This window comes from Cryptomeria japonica, chromosome 7 (genome assembly GCF_030272615.1).
Source record: "Cryptomeria japonica chromosome 7, Sugi_1.0, whole genome shotgun sequence".
Lineage (NCBI taxonomy): Eukaryota > Viridiplantae > Streptophyta > Pinopsida > Cupressales > Cupressaceae > Cryptomeria > Cryptomeria japonica.
The window spans coordinates 27,742,970-27,763,726 of NC_081411.1; the positions used below are offsets into that span (position 1 = coordinate 27,742,970).

The 20,757-nt window shown below is 38.6% G+C and overlaps 1 protein-coding gene across 1 annotated transcript in view; it reads right to left on the minus strand.

The window, feature by feature from the left end:
- Nucleotides 1-866: 866 nt before the first annotated feature.
- The window catches only part of LOC131078133 (beta-glucuronosyltransferase GlcAT14A), a 72,898-nt gene continuing 53,007 nt past the window's right edge, over nt 867-20,757 (minus strand). The window contains exon 4 of the mRNA XM_058015806.2: nt 867-1,781. Coding sequence (XP_057871789.2) covers nt 1,267-1,781 — 515 coding nt within the window. The 3' untranslated portion in view covers nt 867-1,266. The remainder of the gene's footprint in view (nt 1,782-20,757) is intronic.

Genomic DNA, 20,757 nt, shown 5'->3' on the forward strand with positions numbered 1-20,757 from the left:
TAGTGGTTATCTTTTTTCTTTTGGAGTAATTGGGTGACACCATTGGGGTTCCTTTCATAGGAGAATAGTTGTTATTCTTTTTTCTTTTGGACTCCACTAATTGTATCATGTCTCACTCTGAACATTGATTACAATTTCTTTTATATACAGAGTAATAATTTAGCTTTCTTGAAACAATATATCCAACCACAAGAAACACTAACACATTCGACAAAATGTTTATAAAATATATGTAACATCCATCCCATTGACATACAAACTACAAGAATGGAGTTTCAATGTGCTTATAACTTGACCTCAAACACCATGTAATGGGTGTTCAAGTATTTATAGGCTTTTGTTTATAAGGGCTGCATTATTTTAGTTATGATCTTCATGTGCCATCAAATTTTGCCATACTCTTGACAACCCATTGGGTTAAGCCCTTAAAAAAAATCTGAAACACATGTTTTTGCTTCCCAATAAATAATTTTCAATGTTTATAATTAAATCATAAACAAGCATAATATATATTTTAGAAATTTTCATTGTTTTATCATTTTAAAAAACATATAAAAACTTAATTTTTAAAGTTCACTTATTTAATTGACAAATACAGATTAAAAATATAAATATAAATGGCTTGAATAATAGAAAACGTGTACTATACTTTTAAAAAACAATTTAATTGCAACTTTATTTCTATTTAAAATGTTGGAATCATATTTCTACATTACCAAAATATTCCTCAAACATAATTTACATAAAACACAATTCATTTTCAAAGTAAAAGATGAACATAACTCAAATCTCCACCAAAGAAGGGGAGAAACCCCATCTCTCTATGTACTCAAAAGTAGAAGAGTTATTATTTTGAATCCACAATTAAAAAAAATCATATCAGAACAACAAAATTCCCATTGTAGTCCACCAAACATAAGGATGCTCGTAACAATTTCATGATATTCTTTCCCTACAAATACTGGGTAGGTCCTATTTGTTCAAAACTTGTGTACAGATTTCACATGATTTCTGTGGCACGAGGAAGAACCTCACAGATAAGCAAACTGCAAGATAAGATAATTCGACGTTAAAATCTAAATACTGTAATTCAAAAGTTATCTTAAGCATAGTTTAGTGGGAAGTTCTAGACATGACTTTAGTGGGAATGATGTCAGATATACAAATAAATACTCCATTAAGAAAAGATGCACCTTCCCATATTTCCATTTATGTCTCTTGGTTCAAGATCCCATGCCGATAAATACAAAGACCAATGTTCCATTTTCATTTGCATTGTTTGGTCTGAAAGTTTTCAGAGGATAGTAACTTCGTCACCAGGCCTACTAGTCTTTTAGCACCTGGCCCAGGTCTGAGGACCATTGGATCACCTTTGACTGTGCAAGGATCTTTACCACCACCGCTGCTCCCTACACACCACCCACCAGGTGTGAATTGATCCTCAGAACGTCCCAAAAGCTCTTTGTCTATTTTATCCAAAACAGGGTCATCTTTAGGAAATTTCCTAGCAAATGGAGCACCACTTTTAACCATGTCATTAAAATCCTTCGAGGACAACAACTTCGGGTGTTGTTTCGGTGGGGTATCCCAGGCTATATAATGTAAGTCATGGTTCACTGTGGTATTCCGGAATTCCTGAGCATTGCAGATCACTGTGTGAAAGTATCCTTCTGGGGATGAAATAAAATTTGTGTAGTACATGAGAACTGTTCTAGGCAGATTATCCCACCCCCATATACAGAACTCCAAAAATGGACGAGTCAACATAACCCATGCTGATCCTGCAAAAAAAAATGTGCATCATATAATCAGATTCAAGTTGTTTTCTAATATGAAGCGGGTAACATATAGCACTTTCTTGAACGTACGTCTTTAACTAGATAATCTACCATTCTATTTACTAAACAACATGCAAAAGACGATAAAACACTTTTCTGTTTGGCCACACACAGAGAATCAAAAAAGTCATTACGTAGATAATTTATATCAGAATCAAACAATACCAAGAAAGCAACAATCAGATATTCCCTGAACTAAAGAACTAAGAAATATGTTCCCTTGTGCCATAATAGATTAAGACACCTCCAAGGGATGATGGCAAACCAATTCCACATATAAGGATAGGAAAATCTTATTTATTATTATCATTGATATAACCATGGCAACATGTAAGAACAAAGATGGTCACACATAACCATGACTGTATTTTATGAAGCGTAATGGAAAAACAAGTTGTAATACCATAGTTTAATAAAGCAAGAAATACAAAACGTAACAGCTCACAGCAATTCACATTTTGTTAGTAATCCCTCATGAATTCCAAATCTGACTTCATTCGTTTGAACTATATGCATGTAAATGTTGTCTATCTCTACATCGAATATTCTTAGTTCTATTAGATTCTGCACCTCAGTTTCGTGTGCTTTGCAACTAGAAGCAGGTTGCAGATACTTAGTCAGCTTGAGGGACGCAAATCAAGGCTAGGCTCCATTGGCTCAAAATAGGTGATAGTCTCAAAGGAATTTTTTCAAGCCTTGCATGCCCGACATTCCTCACCATCCATCAAGTGAATTTGTGAAGGACGACACCTTCTGCAAGAACTGTCTAATATTCAAGCCTTTGTCCAACAGTATGAGTAGGTCTTTGCAGTTCAAGATTATACGCTGGAGCAAATGGCTGCCTTGCAGCAATGCCTCAACGTGGTCCCTTGCTAGGTCAGTAATTACTAGCATATTTTGTGTGAATCTGTGATCAACTTCTTGCCTGAAAGGATTTGAAGGAGGATATAATTTCAAAGGAATTTTTTCAAGCCTTGCATGCCCGACATTCCTCACCATCCATCAAGCGAATTCGTGAAGGACAACACCTTCTGTAAGAACTGCCTAATATTCAAGCCTTTGTCCAGCAGTATGAGTAGGTCTTTGCAGTTCAAGATTATACGCTGGAGCAAATGGCAGCCTTGCAGCAATGCCTCAACGTGGTCACTTGCTAGGTCAGTATTACTAGCATATTTTGTGTGAATCTGTGATCAACTTCTTGCCTTGAAGGATTTGAAGGAAGATGTAATTTCAAAGGCCAATGATAAAGTCCCTAGATTGGATGAGTTCCCTTGTGAATTTTACAGGTCCTTTTGGGACGTTGTTGGTAGCAACCTCCACAAGGTCTATCTTGAAGCCTTTTCATTCCAAATCTTTATGAAACTAATTAAATTATTTATAAAGGAAATGTCAAATTCATACCTAAAGTTGGTGAACATGAAGACATTTTTAGTTGAAGACTTGTCACTTTGTTGACGTCTCCCATAAGATCATTGACAAAGCTCTAGCTCTCAAGCTTTGCCCTTTCCACACTCAGCTTGTTTGTCCTGAACAAATAGGCTTTAGTAAGTCCAAGTTCATCCTAGATAATATTGTTGTTGTTCAGGGAGGCATGGAGTGGACTCGCCACTCTCAACAGCCCACCATCATCCTCAAGATAGAGTTTGACTAGGCCTACAATCACATTGAATGGTCATTCATCATTGCCATGCTTCATGCACTTGGCTTTGCTCCCCATTTCATTCAATCTATGACGATGTTCACAAATGCCCCTCCATCACGATTTCTAGCCAACAGGCTATGCCTTTTGGCCTTCACAGGTCCATCCATTAAGGTTGTCCTTTGGCACAAGCTCTCTTAGTTCTTGCTGCTAAAGGATTTTGTCACCTCCAGGGTCATGTGGTCTCTAAATCGCTGGTCAATGGGACATGGGATATCTCTTCCCAATTCATCCCAAAAATTGGTTAATGGTCACTTTGTCGATTCCTCTTTTCTCACTCTTATTGAAGAGTAGAATAATGGCATTCAAGACATTCAATGCCTAGACAGTTTTTGTTAGGCTTTAGGATCAAGCATTTAGTGGCAAAAGACTCAATGCTATAGGCAATCTGTTCTCCCACAACAGAAATAAGTTGACAAATTTGGCTGGAAGTGGATCGATAATGGAAGTGTGTTCTGTTTTTTGGTAATACCTTTTGACTTCCAGGCCTTGCCCTCCATGCTGTGGCAAACTGTGATAAATAGAGCACGGAAAAACCTCAATTGTTGGATTACCAACCCCTTATCTTTGGCTAGTAAGTTTCAAATTTATTCCAAAATGCTTGCTACCTGTTGACGTGTTTTTTTGACAGCGTCGAACACAGAATAAAGTCAGCAACGGTCACCTATCCTCTCTTGATCAAGATCAGTCCATATGCTAAGATTGCTTAAAGTTCAAATGGCTAATTCCAAGGTTCCTTCAGTGTGTGGATGTGACTCAGTTGTTTGATGGGTTTGTTGTTAACCCAAGGAACCTTACGTGTGTCCAATTGAAGAAGATGATAAACTCATGCAAGCTCAAGGATTTCTACACGGATGATTTGCAATGAAAGCCCTAGTTTTAGATTTTTTTTATTTTCGAATTATGCAGAAAGTAAATGAGAGTAGGGTAGAGAGAACTATGCTAAAGCTAATCTAATCCTAAGAACAAGAGACGGGATCACTCATGCAAAATCAAACCACGCTTCGTTTCGCCAGCAGAGCACAACTACACGAAGGCGGTGCAATCTTCAAAAGGTCGTGGAGGTTTTTCAGATCACCAATATGGACCATCGGATCGAACAATCTTTACTGATGATCGAAGTTAAGCATACACACATAACAAAAGGCTCAGGCTAACTTTGCACGGTATACAACAATCAGCTGCACACCAAAAGTATGAGCTCGGATTCTGCAACAAGTACTCCTATCAAATCCGGTTCCCCTAACAACATGCAAGCAAATCTAATCTAACTGAAGAGAGCAAGACCATGCAAATTGTTAAAATAGAACAAGAATACACCATCAAAATCAAACAATTTATTAAGTTAGCTACGTCAACAATCCTGATGCAACAATCTCAAATAATAATCTCTCCTCCCTGATTCCGTTTATGTCTTTATCTACTGCAAGCTCAGCAATGTGCAGGGTCCGGGATCCAGACTCTTCCCTGACAACCTTGAAAAATTTCCGGGGAGCCTTCCTTTTTGCTGGCTGATCCATCTTTTTCAACAATTCTTCCAACTCCCGAGCTGGGTCAGTTTCCTTTTTTTGTTCCCTTCTCAGCCTTCCTATCAACCAATCTAGAGCGGGGATGGAGTGAATATGAACCTCTATGTGCTCTTGCTCCTGCGACTCTTCTTCCATTTCACCGAGGATAGCTTCCATGAAGCTATCCTAACGAGCCTCTTCCTGGTGTGAGGGACTTTCTCATCTTTGACTTCTTGGCCGATGGTGTCCCTGTAAAGCGTTTATGTTGAGTATATCTGGTGCCGGAATGCTCTCTGGAGGTGGACCTGCTGGATGTGAAAACATCTCTACCTCCTGCACACTCCAGGAACTCGCCGGTGAAAGCTCCCTCTCTGTCCTTGCTCTCTTTTGTGGAGGTTCTTCCTGCTGGACTTCTTGTTGAACCTCCTGTGGAACTTCCTGCTGGATATCCTTCTTCCTTGCTGTCCTTGGTCTTTTGGGGGCATTTTTTCCTTTATCAATCCGGACTTCCACTCCTGCCTGGGCCTGTGAAGAGCCTTTTGTCGCCTCATTGTGGGAATCCAAACTTCCCATTAGCTGATATGTCAAATGAACATTTCCTTCCGTCAACTTCCTTATCTACTGGTCAATCCAGTGCTTAGTGAATTTCAGCACTGGTCTAGCCCAGACATTCAAATCATCCATTTCAAGCTCTGACCAATCTGGCAACTGAACTGAATGGGCTGATCTTTTACTTTCTCAAATTCAGGTTGCACGAAATCTGAATCCTCCTTCACCTGATCCGGCACTTCATAAATTTCACTTAACCTGATGGTGTCAAGGGGCAATCTGGAAAGCATTTTCTTCCAGACCTCAAGGTCATCCTCGGCACCTGCCCAATAATCTTCTAAGTGAAACTTGTGTATGAATTTGACGCCAACAACCTTCCTGATTTGGCGGTAAGGATCATACTGGGCCCTGGATGTATAAAATGGTAGGTGATAGAATGCCAATTCTCATGTTGCACTCTCAGCGGCCTCCAAGCCTAGGCATATTTCCATGAAGTCACCCAAGACAACTGGGAATTCAATTGATTGCTTCTTCTTCTTCTTCTGCAATTGATCATAGGCAGTTAACTGTCTCATGAGCTCCAGCAATATGAGCTTGTATGATGGATATCTTGGCAATTTGTATGACTGGAATGAGAATCTTTGCGTCCTGATGTAGGTGAATTTAGGAAATTGCAAGAATGTAGCTCCATACTTCTAGACTAGGGTACTTGCTTGCGGTGACACCCTTGCGTGCAACTTTTTCTACATGAGCCATGTCAAGTACATAGTGAAGGTGTCATTTGCCAACCTGGAAGAACTAACATTGTGAAGATGCAGCTAGGGATAACACTCGTGTACTTTCAGCTGTGTTGGTCCGCAACCCATGATTCCTCTTGCTGGCAGACCATCAAATCCTCCCCTTCACGCAAGCATATAGAACAGGTAGGAGCTCATGAAAAAGGACTGGGACCTTTTTTTCTTTTAAGTTTTTCAACTGCTCATGCAAGTAATGACTGATCAATCTGGCCTCGTCAACTAGCCCATTTGCATTCATGATCTCACCTATGTAGAAGAACATCCAAGTTTCAAAGTTCACAGAATGTGAACACCCCATTACTCTGCTCAGCATCTTTATCAGGTCCACATACTCCTGCTTGAACTCAAAGATAGTGAGAGTCTTTGGCATCTTGGAGGCATGCATCTTAGGCTTCAACAACCACTACTTATTAATCAAATCAGCACACCTAGCAAGACCTGCTTCATATACAGCCTTAGCTCTGTTGCTGGTCCTATATGTCATGGAATAATGCGAAGGGATTCCGAAAGCCTCACCAATTGACTCTGAAGTCAATGTTGCCAGCAACTTGCCATCTGATGTTGAGATTGTCTTCTGCTCCAAATTATAATATTCTGCACACTCCAGGATCAAGTCTGGACACTAAATAGCAGGAGGAAAACCAGCTGCCGCAACAATTCCGCTCTTGACAATTTTAACAGCTGTTGGTGATGGACTATGCCCTGTTGTCCCGAACATTCTGATCTTGAATGCAGCCAGATTGAATGTGCCCAAATTAGTATCGCTGATTTCTTCCCATCTGGAATTCAACCGAGAATGAAGAAGGAAACCTTTCATTTCTGCCTTGATCAATGCCTGCCTAGAGAGGGTAGCTGCCTTGCTTGATTCCGCCATCTTGAAAAGCACCTTGGAAATGATGAAAACAAAGACTAAGTATGACCACTCTTTACTTCTCCAATTCTTCTTTCTTGAATCCTGCACGTGAGAAATGAAATGCCTCCCCATGCTTATATAGAATCCTTCAAAACGTCCTGCTAAGTTAGGAGGCATCAAATTAGCAATTGAATTTATGATGTGTCATACTTTCCCAATCACTGCGCCATGCAAAAGAAACTTCCCTTGTGAGTGAGTTCGAATTTAGAAGTTTCATTAAATGCACTAAGTCATGCGTCATACTTGGAAGATTCTCTTTGCCAACTCATTAACTTTCTCTCTTTCCAATTTCGGAGGGAAATTGAAGGATTTTTTCAAGATTTGCTTGATTTCATTCTAACTTGTTGCCTTCTGCTTCTAAAGAAATTTTCATACCCTTTTCAACATCTCCTATTTTTTAGGGATCCCCCTAAAATTTAGGAGCCAGGTTCATTGGATAGAGAAATTCACCACGTTTCGAAATCTATATAATTTTCCACATTCTGACAAGATTCGATGTCTAAAAATAGAAATTTCAAAAATTTGCCCGAGGGGATTTTACTTTTGATTCCTCCTTGACTCTTTGACTTTCATGCCTTAGACAAATTTTCAATCTTCAAGCTTAAGTATGGATTTTTCACTGGAGAGGGAATTTCATCAATTTTGTGAATCCTCCATGACTACTTGATTTTGGCGCCCAGCTGGGTAGTAGGGCGGAATTTTGACTTGGTGGAGGATTCAGTGAAATCCGTGAATCCTCCATGCCTCTTTGATTTTGGCGTTTGTCCTTCATCTTGGGCGGAATTTTGACTTGGTGGAGGATTCAATGAAATTTGTGAATCTTTTGTGCCTCCTTCATTTTGGCGCCTGTCCTTCATCTTGGGCGGAATTTTGACTTGGTGGAGGATTCAATGAATTTGTGAATCCTCCATGCCTCCTCGGTTTTGGCTCCTGTCCTTCATCTTGGGCGGAATTTTGACTTGGTGGAGGATTGAATGAAATTTGTGAATCCTCCATGCCTCCTTCATTTTGGCACCCAGCTGGGGAGTAGGGCGGAATTTTGATTTGGTGGAGGATTCAGTGAATTTGTGAATCCTCCATGCCTCTTTCATTTTGGCGCCTGTCCTTTATTTTGGGTGGAATTTTGACTTGGTGGAGGATTCAATGAAATTTGTGAATCCTCCATGCCTCCTTCATTTTGGCGCATGTCCTCCATCTTGGGCAAAATTTTGACTTGGTGGGTCTTGAGGCCTATATAAAGGGGTGAACCCCCTCATTTGTAAAGGAGGGAGACTTGTATGAAATTGTTGTGATAAGGTTTCGATAATAACAGTGAAACATTGTTCTTTGATGGTGTCCACTTAAGTTATTTTTCAAAACTTGCACGGTTTCACCTTCCTCACTTAAGAGTAGAAGTAGTATAGTGCTTTGATTTCAATGGAGAATGTAATGGTGTTTGATGAATTTCCATGGTTCATACTTTTTGCATCTTGTTGATTGTAAGTTGCGATGTAAAGTTAGCCTGAAGCCCCAAATTTGTGTTAAGTTCGATTGTGGATAGTCATTTGGATTGAGTCGTGTTGGGTATTCAAATGCACTTTCTCAATATGAAAATTCTTCAACATCCTCAGAAGATTGTATCAGTTCTTGCAGAGTTGTAGTTAAACTTGGAGAAGCAAAGCTTGGTTTATTTGGAAATTGACATCACTGCCCTTAGGAATAAATTTAGGTCCTTCTAAACCCTTTCCCTTTTATTTTCAATTCATTTTAGTTCATTCAAAGCAAAAGCATCGCAAAATTGCCATATTTGATGATGGAGTTCCAGCCACAGCAAAGAAGTGAAAGAACGATCCAAACATAAGGCCCCTTGGATTACCGGCAATCACATCAGCCAACTGAGTCATGCCGGTAGCATAAAGGAACCTTGGAGTCGATTGCTTGAACTTCCTGCAATCTTAGCATGCAATCACACTTTGATCAAGAGAGTGTAAGGTGATCGTTGGTAACTTTATTCTATGTTCGACCTAGTCATCAAAAACACATCAACACAACCTTCCTCCATTTCGAAGTGATTTTAGACTCTAGCTGTGTTCCCTTGCTAGCAAACTTCATTTGAACTTTTCTTGAAATACCTCCCTGAGTGGTCATCTATTGCCTAAAAAAGACAAGGAAATTAAATGAATATCACTTTCAACATGTGAATTCCAAGTCTAATGAGATTTCATTCCTAATTTCAAACTTTTTGTTTCAACTTTTCACCTTCAGACTATGTAAGAAGAAAATCTGCTCAGCACTTAGTAGAATTTGTGAAAAATTAGTCCTTGGGACAGAAAAAATGATGGAAGAAATCAGTCTGCAACTCAAATTCTAGACTGAAAATTATACTTTTGACTCCAAAATTTGATGCAAAATCTGTCTTTACTTCTAAAATAAGATGAAAACTTTTGACCAATTCTTTCCTTTGCTCAGAAATTTTCTTGTTGCTCTTCGAAAATATTATTTCCTTTGGAATTTGAGAGAGATAGTTATTCAACTTCAAACTTGAGAAGGAATGAAAATGAAATGACATGTTGAAATGAATACAAGGCTTAAGAAATTTTAACTTATTTAGCATCTTTATGTTTTTTTGTGGATTCAATGAACTTAGTCTCTTTCTCGTCCTTCTTTCCTTGCTTTTCTCTCTTGAAGATGGCGACTCTATCCTTCTAGAAGATTCTCAAAAGAATATTACATTCTTCTTCCTTAGCGCCACTTCATACTTAGCCAATTTTATCTTTATCTTGTCCATGTAGGCAGATGTGTTGGCAAGAATCTTTCTTAGATTCTCTTTTCTTGGGCGAATTTGGCATGTGTTGAGAAATCTTTCTAAGTGTCGGGCGAATTTTACCTTGCCATTTATACTTGGCCAAACTTTTCACCTATCCATCTAGGGTGGACTTTGGCATGGGTTAAGACATTCTTCTTTATGCCTTGGCAGACTTCATGATTCCTAGGTGGACTTCACCATGTCACAAGACATTTTCTCACAAGACTTGGAGGAGTTAATGTGTTGCCAAGACATTTCTTCACAAGGCTTGGGTGGAGTTTATGTGTTGCCAAGCCATTTTGTATGCTAAGTGTTGGGCAGACTTTGGCATGTCTCAAAACACTGCATTCTCCATGATGGGAGGACTTTACCATGTCTCAAGACGTTGCATTCTCCATGATGGGAGGACTTTACCATGTCTCAAGACGTTGCATTCTCCATGATGGGAGGACTTTACCATGTCTCAAGACGTTGCATTCTCCATGATGGGAGGACTTTACCATGTCTCAAGACGTTTCTTTTCATGGCTAGGCAAATTTTACCTTGGATTAAGACATTTTCTTACCTTGATGAGCAGATTGCATTGCCTCAAGACATTTTCATCTTTGCCATGAACACAATGAAATTTCTCGCTCATCACCATGTTTGTCTGGAACTTTTTGGATCAATGCCTTGTCTGGAGGATTTTCTCATGATTTTTACCTTGGTCATACAAACTTTTCATTTCGAAGATAGGCACCTCATTGCCATGCCTTAAATGACCCTATCCTAGGTCAACTTTCAAAAAAGATGAAAAAAGCAAAAGGCAAAAAGCAAAAAAGCTGATTCCTGAATTGGTCCCAAAGCACCAAAAAAACAAAAAGCAAAAAGCAAAAAAGTAGAATTCCACAAAAATAGGAGGTTGTCAAAATTGACCCTAAGCAGTTGCATTTTTCGTCCTTTGGCTTGCCTTAGCACTTTTGAGATGCCAAAATGACCATTTGATCATCATTGGTCTGAGGAATTTTAGAGAACTCTTTGAAAAAACCCTAACTCTAGACCTATAAAGATTGGCGACTAAAAACACTAAAAAACAAAAAAAACTGGGGGTCCCCATTTGCAATGGGGCGATGTGTGAAAAAGGTCACAACAGGTTGATTATTAAACCTATAAACATGAGTCCTAACCCAAGAATTGACCTCGATAGACTTTTTAACACAAAAATAAACTCATTTTTCTGTCATTTTCAAAGCGAAAAATGCAAACCAAATACACTTGTTTAACATTTATTCTTGCTTGTCATAGCACAAATTGAGCCAAAAATTGATCAATGAAGGTTCCTATTAATGTATAAATTATTTTATTTTATTTTCTTTGATGTGTTTACTTAACTATATATTAATTACTTGTTAACTTGTGAGTAGTTGTCAATAATTGTGTTTTATTTGGCAACTATCAAGTACTTTAAATACGATTCTCGTAGTTACGGAAGGCTATCTAATGTTGTACAAGCACTAACCTAAACAAATCAATCAATCATATTGATCTACAATCTCTTGATATGTTATGTTAAACTCTATTTACATTGCAACAAGTAGTTGTTGGGCAATAAACAGATTCAAATCAATCGGATTCCTATTCCTATGTGCGTGCAAGTGCTCATTCATGGCAAAGAATGGGCATGGAAGAGGATTTTTGGATTGGAGGTAATTTTTTATTTTTTCTTTTACATACAAACACTCTTCTTTTGTTTACATTATAAAATATTAAATGAATATATATGTTTCCATTCGTTTAGAATGTGAGGTTTTCCAAGCTTCTTGTGTAATGTTCCCTACTTGGAAGCTGTCATATTTCCAACAATTATTATACATTACTAAATGCATTGCCAAGTTATTATGCCTATTTACAATTAATTCTACATTTTGCAATTCATAGCCTTACATATTATAATCTAACCTTGTTACTAACAAGCCCTAAGGGAGGAAGGGGTGATCATGTTGCCAAGGCGCTGAAAAACCAAACTACAACACGCTCCCTCAAGGTTTACGAATGTAGACCCTTACCCCATCTCAGGATTATACCCTCAAGGTTTACGGAATCGGATCCTTACCCCATCTCGAGACTACCTAATTGTAATGTCCCCTTCTCCGCAATGATTAGCTCAGTGGTCCATTTGCCTATTCCGGAGACCCTAGGCTATTTGGAAGAGAAAATTAGGGTTTCCAACCTTTGTGGAGTTCTGCACGAGCTTTTTAGGGTTTGTCAGGAGGGAATTCTTCAATTCTACTTATGGTTTCCTTCTGGGTTCTCCATGAACTCCAGGGTGGCATAACATGCATTTGATTCTTTGGTGAAGTCAAAACTTACTATTTTTACTAAGTTAGGGTTTGGTTGTTTGGTTGATGCAGTTCTACTGAGCTTTCCAAGCTCTTTCTCTGGGTGCGAAGATTATGTTTTTCGGAGCAGTATTCCTTGACTTACTATTTTTAGTAAGTGGCTGTGTCGAGCATTTCTATTTTTAGCAGTCTCGGACAGGGTCCTAACTCAACACACTTCAGTGGTCTTCATCGCACAGCTTCATCCTTGATTTTGGTATTAATCAGTATTGGAGTTATAAGTTATTTAATTAAATATTAATTCCTTATCCTAAGGTTTGATATTTAATTATTTTTATTGCTGATTAATTGTGTTATGGGGCAACTTAGGAAAAATATCTATCTGCCAGCAATATTGTCATTTTCCTAAGTCAATGGCATTAAAAAAGGTGGCATTGAGAAAGATGAAATATTTCATGTTTTTATTATTTTATATTGCAAAGTTGTCACCTAGGAAAAAGTTTGAACTTTGCCTAGGGAATTTGGGAAAATTAACGCCATGTCTAGGGGAGGCTATGACATGAAATGAAATTGAATTTCAATAGTTTTGGGCACCATTTGCATTTGAATTTCAGAGGGAAAAATCTATAAATACAAGTGCTTGGCCCCTCATTTGGTATCAAATGAATTTGCATTGTTATGCTGTCGAATTGGCGATTGAAAATCTGAGCTTCGAAGTGTCGCTTCCTAGCTAAGTCTCAGTTTCGTACTTGCAAGATAGTACCTAGTTGTGTCCATGTATTCCCAATGTTGTTGGTGAGTGAGTTGCAGATTGTGGAGTTTTTTATTTGAGATTGGAGTGTTTTCTAGTTGCTGGTCGCGGGACTGCTGAAAGTGTATTTTGCTCACACCTCTTGGCCAAGCGATTCCATCATTTTGGGTACTGGCTCATCCTTCCTTCCTACCACTGGCGATGCATATTGTAAGTTTTTAGCAACTTATTTTGAGTGTGGATTTTTATATTGAAAATCGAACTTCCCAGGTTAGGCATTGGATTTTGTGAATGCATTGGGAAGCATGCAAAATAAATATGGGTGTTTTGATGGCTTTTCTTGGGTTTGCTTTCATTGTAGTGGGTATAGCAATTGTTTAAAACAGATTTTGGGTGAATTGGGTGAGTAATGAGAGAGTTATGAGCGTTTTAGTGAATCCATAGGCTACTAATGTTGCGATACCAGCCTGCAAATTTTGATGTTAGCAGAAATTTCATGTTCTTATTTGGATGTTCAGCATTAGTCTCTTCTCACATTAGGTTGATTATTGTAAGGTTAAGTAGTAGTACTACTAACCAATTCTGACTTGTAACTCTCACCTCGCTGAAAAGTGGAAGAGGCTGGCTTGCCGCCTATTTTCAAGTAAATTGTAATTCAGTCCTCCCACTGCATAAGTGGTCGAGTGATGTCTGATTGTAATGGTCCTCCCGCTGCGTAAGCGGTTCAGTTGAGATTGTTTTGTAATTTCAGTCCTCCTGCTGAAATATCGCGGTTGAGTGATTTGTGCCTTTGTATGATTCTCTTCGCTGGTTAACTGCCAAGTTTCTTACATTCCCGCTCGATAAGCGGAAGGGGCTAGCTTGCCGCCCAAGCATTGTATTGTTTCCAATTATTGAAGCTAATGATCCCCTCAAGACCGTATGCTCTCACCTTCCCACATTGGGCACTTGGTGATCAAAAAGTGGAAGGGTTGCATTTTCCAGCAAGTTTTCAGTTTATGCTTTCTAACCTTAACGGGTTATCTATTTGTGGATGATTATTATTGGCCTAAAAAATAAAAATAAATAACTGGGGTATTACAGTGGTATCAGAGCTGGTTTTCCTGCCAGCCTGTGTGTTCAAATTGATCAGAGCACAAATTCTCCCTGCCATCTTGTTGGGTCGTGGTTTTTAGTTGCATATCAAAGTTTGGAAGAATGTCTACTACAAATAAGTCTATTTGTGAGTTAACGCAAGGATTGATTAATTTGATGAAGGATCCAGATATTAAAATGGGGTTCGTGAAGGTTCTTGCAAAATCCAAACATAAGGAAGTTTTTGAAAACAACAACTTTAATACAAAGACAAATGATGGAGTTGGTGTTTTGACACCTAACTTTGAGACAGTGCTTCAGGAAGACTCTTTGTTGATCCATGCACCTACCATTGATGAGGTTGTCATTCAAGAAGAAGAAAAAACAATATTTGAGGTTGTGCATGATGAATCTCTTAATGTTTCTTATGGAGCTAGTGACAGTGTTGAATGCACTCATGTGCTTCTAGAGGAAGAGCAGATGAAAATTGAAGATGTTAAACAAGAGGGAAAGATTAACAAATTGTTGGATGGAGATTCATGTTATGAAGCTGAAAATATTGCAGCTAATGATGAAGTTCCTAATGACCAAGAGGCTGTCCTATTTTGTGAGTTTAAAATATACCAAAATGATGACATTCAAGGGGCAGATTTAGAGGACCAATCAGAAATTGCATTTCAAAATAATGGGGTTGAGACTCGTAGTTTGAAGAATGAGCTTGACCAAATTTTGAAAGTCTTTGAGCAATGTCCTAAATTGGAATTTTCAGATTTAGGACAGCAAGATTGTTGGTCTAAGTTGGAGAAAGGAAATACTTTTCAGATCGTTGATAACCCATTGTTTGAGATGGGTAAAGTGAAAACATATGACAATCTACTATTTGAGTGGGAAGATGAAACATCACTTGTTTCTAGCATTGCTCTTGATGAGAATAGCAATGTGTGGAAATTAAGAGAAGATTCAAGATCTAAGTTGGATGATACTTGGAGCTATGGTGAGCACTTTTTAACTAAACAAAGTAATCAGCCCTTTAGCACTTGGGATCCGAGTATGATGGCACCTAGCGATGACAAGGAACCTGTGTGGGATGAATTTCCCTTTGATCCTGATGAAGCTCAAAAAGCTAATTGTGTTGTAGAGTTAGAGGACCATATGGTTTTTGATGATGGAAAGTTTAAAAAGGTTTTAAAATGCAAATCTGATTCACCTATTCATGAAGTTGGTAGTAAGCAAAAAGTTGAAGATTTAGTAGAATCTTATCCTCTTCATGATATTGAGCAATTGCAGCTAGTTGGTGGAGTTAGACAAGAGTCTTGGAGCAGCTATCGGGGCAGCGATTGCAAGAAACAAAGTTCTGCTTTTTTCTTGTTGTCGATCAGCAGTACACCATCTTTGCATTCTTATGAGTGGGATGGTCAATACAAGGTGTCTGTTGAAAAAGAAATGCAAGCTTTATCCCAATTTGATCACACACATAGCTTGATTGAAGAACTCTATTGGAAGGCTCAAATGGATGAGAGACAGAAAGGGGTTAAGGATGAAGTTACTCTCCCTAATCTGCAACTTATCAAAGACTCTTTGGAAATATTGAAATCAGATTACTTACACTTGATTAAAGATCGAGATTATGCCTTCGAAATTGCAAGGAAGACAACTAGTGCATTCCAAGGGGAAGAGAGGAAAGTTGAAGAGCTTACTCTTGAGCTTGAGTCAACAAAGGACATGTTAGGAAATACTCAATTGGCTCTAATGGAGTTAGAAGACCAGTTTGCTGATTTCAAACTTTTCAGGGAGCAAGAGAATGCACAAAGAGCTGAAGAAATTGAGCAAGTTATTGGTGAGCTTGATAGTCTTCGAGAAGAGTTTGATCTTGAGAACTTCACAAGAAAAACAAAGGTTGCATGTGCAGATTCGGATCAGCAAGATGGAAGTGAGCAAGAAGAAAGGGATGGCTTCCAAGTTCTTAAAAACCCTCTCTTTGTGCTAGATGATTTCAACATCTTTGGCATCAAGATGTTGTCTAAACACAGTTTAGAAGTCATCCAAGGTTTCATTGCAGCAGCAAGGAGTGAAGATTTCAGATTTATTACTCACAAAGTAGGGGAGAATGGACCAGAATGTGGTGATTGCATGCTTAATAACCCATTTCTTGGGTTGAATAATAATAAGGCTCATACTAGTCCATTTTGGGAGTTGGATTTGAGGGCAACACTTGTTCCATACTCCAATGTTGTTGAAGCTTTCATGGTTAGGCTTCAAGGGGTTGCTAGAGGAGACATCAATTTCTTAAGTATGCTCTTGGTTCTTACTAGCACTTGGGGATGTTTGGAGTTTTCTTTTCAGTATGTTGAAGATCACTGTTGGTTGGGTGTCCAGGCTCGAGATCATCAACATGGTCTGATGGAGCTTATTACATGTGGAAAGAAGGACCTTTGGAAGGATAAGGAACAAATTTTCAGACTTGATGGTGTTGTTCCCTTCTTTACCAGCCATTTGATGGTTCCATTTGCTCATCAACTAGTGGATTGGGCTGAGCAAAGGATGGTTCCATGCGGAGTTGAAGTCACTAGAGAAGATATTTCTAGCCTTGGACGTGAGCAAATGTGTTGTTTTGGATGACGATTTCCTATGTTGCAGTAGTTGTTCATCTTCTTGGATGCTGATTTCCCTGAAATCAAATCTCAAGTCAATCATTTTAAACTTGATGGGCTGTTGGTGTACTCTTTTTCAAACTTCACAATCTCTTGGCAGAACGAGTTTATGGTCTCAGATGAGAGGTATGGCGAGTTGGGGCTATCAGTATCTGTGTATGGGAAATGTTCAAGCTCTAACTAGTGATTATTCTTATGCCCTCTCTTCTACTTATGATTGGGACAGCGAACCTTTGCTCTCTATGGTTCATCATTCTGGGGTGCTTGAAGTAGGAACTATAAGAGATTTCAGAAGTCTCCATGGTTGTATCAGAATAATTCAATTGAGGCCTAGTAGATTCATGCGGAGTTATGGGGATGAGGTTGTTGAGCTCTTGCAAAGGATTGTTTTCATCTTTGCAGTGAGATTTGGAGAAGTCACATTTACAGTCATGGCTCTGCTTGACACCTTGGGAAGATATGTTGTGGAGTTTGATCGTGAGTTGAGTAGGATTTATTTCCTATTGCCCAGGCTTGTGATAGATAGTGGCCTTATTGATATTGATTACTAAGAGCTTTATGGGCATATTGCACGATAGTGATGTCAATGCTTTAAGATTTTTCAGTTTGAATATCATGGATGGTGACATTTTGGAGTTACAAGGGAGGTTAATGCAGTTTTGGCGTGATGCTTTCACTGATGTCATCAGAGTGGCACAACATCAACATGGTGGGTTCTTCTTGAGACAAGCATGGGACCCTAGGATTGTACTTACTTTGGTGCAAATCAGTTTAAAATTTTCAAGAGTTGTGATGGCATTGCTTGAGGACAAACAATTTTGAGAAGGGCAGATTGTAATGTCCCCTTCTCCGCAGTGATTAGTTCAGTGGTCCATTGGCCTATTCCAGAGACCCGTAGGCTATTTGGAAGAGAGAATTAGGGTTTCCAACCTTTGTGGAGTTCTGCACGAGCTTTTTAGGGTTTGTTAGGAGGGAGTTCTTCAGTTCTGCTTATGGTTTCCTTTTGGGTTTTCCATGAACTCCAAGGTGGCATAACATGCATTTGATTCTTTGGTGAAGTCAGAACTTACTATTTTTAGTAAGTTAGGGTTTGGTTGTTTGGTTGATGCAGTTCTACTGAGCTTTCCGTTGACGTGTATTTTGTACACAACCAAACACAGAATAAAATACCTAAATGGTACCTTATCCTCTCTTGATTAAAGCCTCTGAATGCTGAAGATATCGCAAAAAGGATCAATCAGGGTGACTTCAAGGTTCTTCGTTGTAGGATCTCTACGTGTGGATAAGCTCTCTGTGGTATGATGTGATTTGCTGGAATCACAAGGGGACTTACACTCAATGACTGAACGTCTAATTTGCTTTGAATATTGTTGGAACACAGGATTTTACTAGCTAACTGGAAGACAAACAAATGGCAAAAGATGCAAGGTTCAGGAAGTCTACTCTACTACCTAGAATGCGAGAAGATGGATGAATGACTAGGTGGAGTCCTACTGGGTGGGGTCTCACCATCAGGCTGAACAATTCAACACCAACTCAGTGCGATCTTCTAAGGAATGCTTCCGATATGTTTAAATCGTACACCATCTGACAATGATCACCATTCAAGAAAATGCATGAAACAATAGAAGTGTAACGACTTATGATTAAGCTCATTTGTTCCAGTTGACCACGCAAGGCGCACTTACCATCAGCAAGAGGCTAGTGGTTTGGATTAGACGGATTCCACACAGGTGCATTCAACAATTTTCTTCATTCAATCTAATCATCTACCATCTAGAATTGAAGATTCAACAAGAAACCATGCATATTGCAAGAAATGACACACTTCACAACTTCAATGAAAATGGAGTTTTTTACAATCAATGGCAACAATTTCTTGCCTTGTCCTCCTATTCTATTCTAATTGCTATTCTATCAATTGACTACTCACCTTCTAACTATTGACTAACTACTTTCTATTCCCCTTTACAAATGAAGAGTCGGGGCTTATATAGTGCCCATAATACAATTCAATGGCTAAGATCAATTTGAGATCAATGGCCAAGATTCTACAATGAAAACCCTAATTAGGGTTTATTACAACAAACTTAATTCCGACCAATGAAATAATTGTATTAATTGGACACATGTCTTCTTTGGAATATTCGACCAATGGATAGCTGGGGTAGGTACATCGAAGTTTGTGCCATCTCCCATGAGTTAGGTACATTGAATCTGGACACGCTGAGGTGGACCAAACCGACTAGAGAAGTGATGACTGGGATGCCACCTCATCTGACACTTGTAACTTGGTAGATATTCAACTTGATGTTGCTGAGAAGATAGCTTTAATTAACTCTTTTGAAACTATCTGCTTCTTCAACGAACCCTTGCTCTGACTTATTTTGTCTTTGATGTGCAGGATGATGATGTACCTCGCCTTGGAATGCTGGATTGGAAGAGGTTATTCCCGATGATGCTTGACCGAAGAGGACCGTCCTTGTCAATGCTGGACTGGAGGAGATCATCCTTGATGAGAGCCTGCCAACTTGTAGATCCTCCGGGCTTGGGAGTCGCCATTTGATGCCTACACAAAAATTCCACAATTAGTCTTTTGAGCATCAAACCTTAAAGCATGAAATTTAAGACCTTTCAAAGGTAAGACTTAAGATCTTAATTTGAAAAAGTCATGATAAATCAAGAATTATACATTTTCAAATTAATTATTAATGGAAATTGGATTTTCAAGACTTAGATTTTACAAAATTGCAATGGGATCACAATAAGTCTTGAATAAGAACTTCAAAATGATTCTTCATACCTCCTCCTTGAATGCTTAACTACAAAACCTTGACAAATGATGAAAGAAGACCGGATTTTGATGGACAAGGCTTAGATTATAGTCCTCCCTTGGATGAATTACGCCTCCATTAGTCTTCAAAAGAGCTCCACCCTCCTTAGCCTCCAACACTTAGCAAAATTTCGCCTCTAAATACCTTCCAAAATCTAGAAATTATCCTCCAATCTAGCAAGAAATTCACCTCTCCAATTTGCTCCTCAAATTCGCATTTAAAACAATGAATAAATGATTTGCATTTGTCCACAACACTCCTCTCTTATAGAGCGCTGACCTTGATTTACCATGAGGTCGACCTAGCAAATAATGGGTAAAATAAATAAAATTTCCTTGAAAAGGTGGCTGACTTGCCTATAAAGGCAAAAATAATATTTTTTGAGTGCTCATTTGTATTTTTTTTTTAATTTTAAAAATTAATTTTAGTGCCTCCAAGGTAACATTTTTAATTATTTCAAGGCTTAAAATTAATTTATTAAATGCAAAATGCTTTTAAATTAATGTAAATTTAAATTTAATTTTCCAAATGTCTCAAATTTAGCAATTTTGGTGATTTAGTGCAAACTGGAGAATATCAATTTTTTGATCAAGGTCTCAATGAAGTTTGCAAATAATTTCGCCCTGGACCCTCTCCAAGGGTCAAGAGCGATTTTCCAAATTTAGCTCAAAATTGACTTTTTTCAAAGCTCAAAATTTCTTCAAGGCATCTCAAATAGGTCTTCTTACTAAATTCCAGACTTAGCTCTATCCAACTTAGGAGAAAAAATGTGATCTTGGTGTTTTTCGCCCTGGACCCTCAGCAAGGGTCAGGAGCGATTTTTACTTATCTAGCTTGTTTGCTTCTTGTTCGCCATCCAAATTATCTTCAAAGGGTAAAACATGCCTTTTCACATCCATTCCAATCATAGAACAACATTTTGACTTTGCACAAAAAAGTGTTTTTGAGAATTTCGCCTTGGGCCCTTAGACAAGGTCAGGAGCGAATTTTGTAATATTGACCAAAATGCTTCACTTTTCACCTTAAAACCTCTTTGACAT